This window comes from Podarcis raffonei, chromosome 10 (assembly GCF_027172205.1).
Source record: "Podarcis raffonei isolate rPodRaf1 chromosome 10, rPodRaf1.pri, whole genome shotgun sequence".
NCBI classification, from domain to species: domain Eukaryota; kingdom Metazoa; phylum Chordata; class Lepidosauria; order Squamata; family Lacertidae; genus Podarcis; species Podarcis raffonei.
The window spans coordinates 61,859,445-61,865,444 of record NC_070611.1 but is presented as its reverse complement, the minus strand read 5'-3'; the positions used below and the strand labels follow the sequence as shown (position 1 = coordinate 61,865,444).

Genomic DNA, 6,000 nt, shown 5'->3' with positions numbered 1-6,000 from the left:
ATGGGTCGCTGGGAGAGCGAATGGCGATCACCGCTGCTGCGCATGCACAAACAGCGGCAAACCCACCGGTTACTTCCAGGTTTGCAGTCGTGACTTGTAGCGACCTTAAGAAGAGGCAGTGGTAAGTAGAAGTTCAAATGTATTGAAACACAAGAAGAAATCCAGATACAAGATGAGTGGGTTAAATTGGCCCTATTATTCCTTGTACCTTTGAAATGCAAAGCCGCCAATTCTCTACGTTCATTGCCCATCACTCCATGGCTGGGGAATGTAAATAAGGATGCAAGAGTTAGCCCTGCTGTGGAGGACAGGAACATGGGCAGTGCAATCCAAAAAGAGCAGCAGAAGAAATAAGGGTGTTTGTGTGCAAACAAGGACATGTGAGTCCCCTCTTTTTGCTCTTCCATTGGTTTTCTAAGGGGGGGGGGAGATTGTCCTCCCCACCATCTTAGCCTCACAATAACTTTGTGAGGTAGGTTAGGCTGAGAGAATGTGACTGGCCTAAGGTTGCTCCATGAGTGGCTGAGTGGGGATGTGAATCCTGTTTTGTTTTGTTTTTCCCATGAGCAGTGGCAACTCTATTTTTTGTTTTGTTTTTACACTCATGATCATGTGTGTCCTTCTTCTCTTGTCTCACAGAGTGCATCTATACAAAGCACGTTTGTCTGGAAGGAAAGCCGATCAACCTGGAAATATATGATCCTTGTTCACAAGTAAGTTAAAGAATACTGCCGACACCACGCTCTGATGTTGCATCATGTCACATCACTCTGAAGGTCTTTTAAGTAATGTTGGGAAATAAAGTGCAGGAGAGGGGGCTGTGAGATCCCTGGGTCTAAATTGAACCCCTAATTAAGATTCATGTCTTCAATGTCAATCCATTTCGATCCAAAAAGTGGTCCAAACATGGTTTGTAGTTGCGTGCTCCTTTCTGGGATGCAAATAATTGAGAGGGTTGGGTTGGTGTTGGTGGAAACCAATGGCTGGGATCAAATAATTATTTAATTGCATCCATCTTCACATCCCATAGCCCATAATCTGCTTATGCAATTCACTGCCACGTGATGTTGCAATGGCAATAAGTTCACGTGCTGTTTATAAAAAGGAATTAAGCTGATTCTTGGAGGATGGTGCTGTCAATGGCTGTTCCACTTAAGTTCCAGTTAGTTGTGATATTTCTGAACACCAAATAACAGGGGAGAGCCCAGAGGGGCTGGTTTGCCCCTGTTATAGACAGAATATTGGGCTGCATATCAACACCATAGAGGTGTGTGCAACAAAGGTTCATGTGAACTTACATGGATAGTTGGTCTGGACAAACAAAGCAGTTATTGTGATTTTATATGTGTTTACATGCTGCTAATAATAATAATAATAATAATAATAATAATAATAATTTATTATTTATACCCCGCCCATCTGGCTGGGTTTCCCCAGCCACTCTGGGCGGCTCTCAAGAGAATATTAAAAACATGATAAGACATTAAAAACTTCCCTAAACAGGGTTGCCTTCAGATGTCTTTTAAAAGTCAGATAGTTGTTTATTTCCTTGACATCTGATGGGAGAGCGTTCCACAGGGCGGACGCCACTACTGAGAAGGTCCTCTGCCTGGTTCCCTGTAACCTCAATTCTCATAGTGAGGGAACCGCCAGAAGGTCCTCGGAGCTGGACCTCAGTGTCCGGCTGAACGATGGGGGTAGAGACACTCCTTCAGGTATACTGGGGTGAGGCCATTTAGGGCTTTAAAGGTCAGCACCAACACTTTGAATTGGGCTCAGAAACATACTTGGAACCAATGTTGGTCTTTCAGGACTGGTGTTATGTGGTCTCGGCGGTCACTCCCAGTATCCCCCTTTGTTCTGCTTACCTCAGCTTCTCATACTTCACTAGAAGCAGGTTTCATAGGTTATTGTTAAAGGTGAGAGTTTCCAGGGCAAAGTATCTAAAATTCAGCGCTTGCAGTCATTAAGGTGCTCTACGGTATGCTATGCTGACGCATCCTCTCACGCGATGGGTCTTTTACCTTCCAGCCTCGACGGGGGAAGTTGTCCCTCACTGATGAGCTCCACTGGGCAGATGGGTTTGTGGTTGTGTACGCAATCAGTGACAGAGCCTCCTTTGCCTTTGCAAAAGCCTTGCTGTACCGGATACGAGAGTGCCACATGTCGGGCTGCAAAAGGTAAGCCCATCAATGGCTGGAACTAGGAAAGTTGAAAGGATTGTGACAGCCATGAGAGAGTCTGGTTATTTCTTATAGTTTCCATCCTGTTGAACATATCTGTACTACAGGGACTGCATTCAGACAGCTCTTTAGTCTTAGGGTCCAAATCTATGATTCCCTTATCCCCATCCTTTTTACACTTTGTGTAATCTTTTGCATGACATAAGAGCTGCTTCTGCAAATCTAGTAGAAATCTCGTGCTCATTCTCAGGTTAACGACTTCCAAAAAAATCTGTTTGTGACACTGTTAACCTGGAAAATCACAGGTGTTTTACACTGTAATCTTCCTGTTGTCTTTGTGGATCACAGCACTGCCGCCCAAGCAATGAAATTTGTGTTGCCGTTCTGGCATATAGGACTTTCCCGTAGTTTTCACGGTGGGAACAGAAGCATGCAGGCACCCGAAGAGTGGAGACATGTCCCATTATGTCTGATGTTGTGTCATACCATACCCACTGGGTATGAATGAAATTTAGAATGACATGAGGGTATATCAAGCCAGTTCCATAATGCAACAGGTGACACACTGTAAAATGATGGTTAGATGTCAGGACAGTAGTCCTAGCAGTATAACCAGGGGAACTAATGCAGTAATCCCTATGTCTGAATGCATCCAGGGTTTTGCTGGCCTAAGAGTCATTCCTTTTTCCCAAGAAGCCCTGGGAAATGGAGTTACATGAGGGTGGGAGAAGGATCCCAATGGAGAAATCTAAAGCATTTCGTCAAACCAAAATCCTAAGATTCTTTTAAGTGAAGCTATGTCAGTTCAAGCAGGATATTTCTGATATAGGTTTGCAGTGCAGGTAAGGCCCTAATCTCTTACATTTAGCATGCAAAACATGAGCTGAACCATGTTCTTAATTTGTTTCTTAAGATTTAGGTGCTGCCTTGCAAACCCATTATCAGTGGGGCTTAAAATTGTATTGGTAAAAACACCACCAAATTGTCTGGTCCGTGTAAATAAGCTAAAGGCAGAACTTCTATGCAGCATAATGACTACTTACACATTCCAAAAATGGAGGAAACGCATCATCAAAGGAAGGACATACAGAGTTGCATCTGCTAGCTTATAAACACATTTAGAAATTAATACAGTGGTACCTTGGGTTACAAACACTTTGGTTTACAGACTTGGCTAACCCAGAAGTAGTACCTCGGGTTAAGAATTTTACCTCAGGATGAGAACAGAAATCACGCGCCGGCAGCAGCGGGAGGCCCCATTAGCTAAAATTAACCTCAGGTTAAGAACAGTTTCAGGTTAAGAATGGACCTCCAGAATGAATTAAGTTCATAACAGAGGTACCACTGTAATAATAATAATAATTAATAATGACACATGATAGAGGATCTGTAAAACAGGACACAGGGCTACCCTTTGTAACATAGAAAGCCGTTGTGGTTGGACTAGTTCCTGGGATTCCAGGGTTCAAATCCCTGCTCAGTCATGAAACTCACTGGGTGAACTTGGGCCAGTCAAAGTCTCAACCTTTAGCTCCTTGGACAATAGAGGGAATATAACTGCTATAATAAATAAACAATAATAAGCAACATCAGAATAAAATGATCAACAAATTGTGTTTTATGAGTTTTTCCTCTCCTCAACTCTCCCTCAGGGCTGCAGACTCCACTGTCATTTTAGTTGGGAACAAGCAAGATCTGTGCCATATGCGTGAAGTTGGCTGGGAGGAAGGGCAAAAGTTGGCCCTGGACTACAAATGCCAATTCTGCGAACTGTCTGCGGCGGAACATTGTCAGGAAGTGGCAGCCATGTTCACCAAAGTCCTGAAGAACGTCACCTCAAATGCTAAGGGGAAGGAGAAAAGGCGGCCTAGCGGGTCAAAATCTATGGCCAAACTGATCAACAACATGTTTGGGAAGAGGAGGAAGTCTGTTTAAGGGAAGGTCCTCCAGCCGTGATCAGGGCAGGAAGAAGATGCACACAAACGAAGACCTAGTCAGCATGGAGATTTTACTCCAGTGAATTTCATTTCTAAAGAGCTTCATTTGAAAGGAAGCCATAGAGCAATATTGAATCATTCACACATTGCTTGAAGTCTGATGGATGGTTGACTCTCATAGGGAACTGTGACCTGTCTCCGCTGAAAAGAGTTGTATTTGAGTTGACACATAACACAAAAGTTCTGCCTGCAGTGATTGAAATATGATGGCAGATCCAGACATGCACATTTTTTGCTGCTACCACCAATGGGTAGGCAAGAAGGCTTTCTTGACCCAGCTGATGTTAGTCAAAACTGAGTCCAATTGAAAGCAATGGGACCTTAGCTAACAGTAGAAAATGACATTGAGCTGGACTTGGGCTGGATCTAGACACATCAAAGAAACGCTTCAGAAAAATGTGTTGTAACCGTTATAATGAGAAATCGTGATGGCAAAAATGGAACTCCACAGTGCCATCTGGTGTCACAGTGTTATATTGCATGTAAAATGCCTAAAAAATGCTTTTTCTTTACCAATCTAGCTGAGTCCTAGGACCAGGATCAATGTGTCAACAAGGCTGAGAAGGATACATTGTGTGGAGACTAGGCCCCCGTCTGCACTATATATATATATATAAAGCTATATCATAGCACTTTAAATAGCCATAGTTTTCCCCAGAGAATCATGGGAACTGTGGTTTACTAAGGGTGTTGGGAGTTGTTAGGAGGTTAGGAGGCCCCTATTTCTCCTCACAGAGCTACAATTTTCAGAGTAGTTTAACAGTCAATCTCTCTTTTCAATAAACCCTGGGAACTGAAGCCCTGTGAGGGGAATAGTGGTCTCCTAGCAATTCTCAGCACCCACAACAAACCACAATTCGGAGCATTCTTTTTTGGGTGGAAGCTTTAAATTTATAGAATCATAGAATCATAGAGTTGGAAGAGACCACAAGGGCCATCGAGTCCAACCCCCTGCCAAGCAGGAAACACCATCAGAGCACTCCTGACATATGGTTGTCAAGCCTCTGCTTAAAGACCTCCAAAGAAGGAGACTCCACTACACTCCTTGGCAGCAAATTCCACTGTCGAACAGCTCTTACTGTCAGGAAGTTCTTCCTAATGTTTAGGTGGAATCTTCTTTCTTGTAGTTTGGATCCATTGCTCCGTGCCCACTTCTCTGGAGCAGCAGAAAACAACCTTTCTCCCTCCTCTATGTGACATCCTTTTATATATTTGAACATGGCTATCATATCACCCCTTAACCTCCTCTTCTCCAGGCTAAACATGCCCAGCTCCCTTAGCCGTTCCTCATAAGGCATCGTTTCCAGGCCTTTGACCATTTTGGTTGCCCTCCTCTGGACACGTTCCAGTTTGTCAGCGTCCTTCTTGAACTGTGGTGCCCAGAACTGGACACAGTACTCCAGGTGAGGTCTGACCAGAGCAGAATATAGTGCAGCCCAGATTGCAATAACTCTAAATCCTTAGGGTCTGCTTTCGTCCTGACATTTACTTGTTCTATGGATTTAACCTAACAGCTTCCCACATCTCATCTCCATTCGTGTTTCTGTTTATATAGACCTATCTAGCAATACAATCCTATGCATGTCTACTCAGAAGTAAGTCCTGCCTTGTCCAGTGAAACTTACTGTCGTGTATAGGACTGCAGTCTAAGTCTACCTAAAACTATGTATGGTTTACTTCTACTTAAAGCTTCCAGGTAGTCCATATTATTAACAATAATTGGTTTTCTTACAATAAAATATGCTAGTGCCTTTCAGGAGTATTGCAAGCACAGGCCCAGGGCACAAATTTGTTCCAAAATTTGCATATGCTAATTTCTA

At 43.4% G+C, this 6,000-nt stretch overlaps 1 protein-coding gene across 1 annotated transcript; it reads left to right on the top strand.

The window, feature by feature from the left end:
- LOC128422506 (ras-related and estrogen-regulated growth inhibitor-like protein) lies at positions 1 to 4,788 on the top strand. Its single transcript, XM_053406592.1, has 4 exons — positions 1 to 79; positions 631 to 713; positions 2,032 to 2,180; positions 3,836 to 4,788. Exons 1-4 carry the CDS (start codon positions 1 to 3, stop codon positions 4,116 to 4,118), a joined length of 594 nt encoding a protein of 197 aa, XP_053262567.1. The 3' UTR covers positions 4,119 to 4,788.
- The last annotated feature ends 1,212 nt before the right edge of the window (positions 4,789 to 6,000 follow it).

Bases quoted from the DNA above. Each gene is read 5' to 3' on its own strand.
- LOC128422506 (XM_053406592.1), top strand. From the start codon at position 1: ATGGGTCGCTGGGAGAGCGAATGGCGATCACCGCTGCTGCGCATGCAC. The intron at 80-630 runs GTTTGCAGTCGT...CCTTCTTCTCTT, and splicing joins AACCCACCGGTTACTTCCAG to GTCTCACAGAGTGCATCTAT. The intron at 714-2,031 runs GTAAGTTAAAGA...TTTACCTTCCAG, and splicing joins TATATGATCCTTGTTCACAA to CCTCGACGGGGGAAGTTGTC.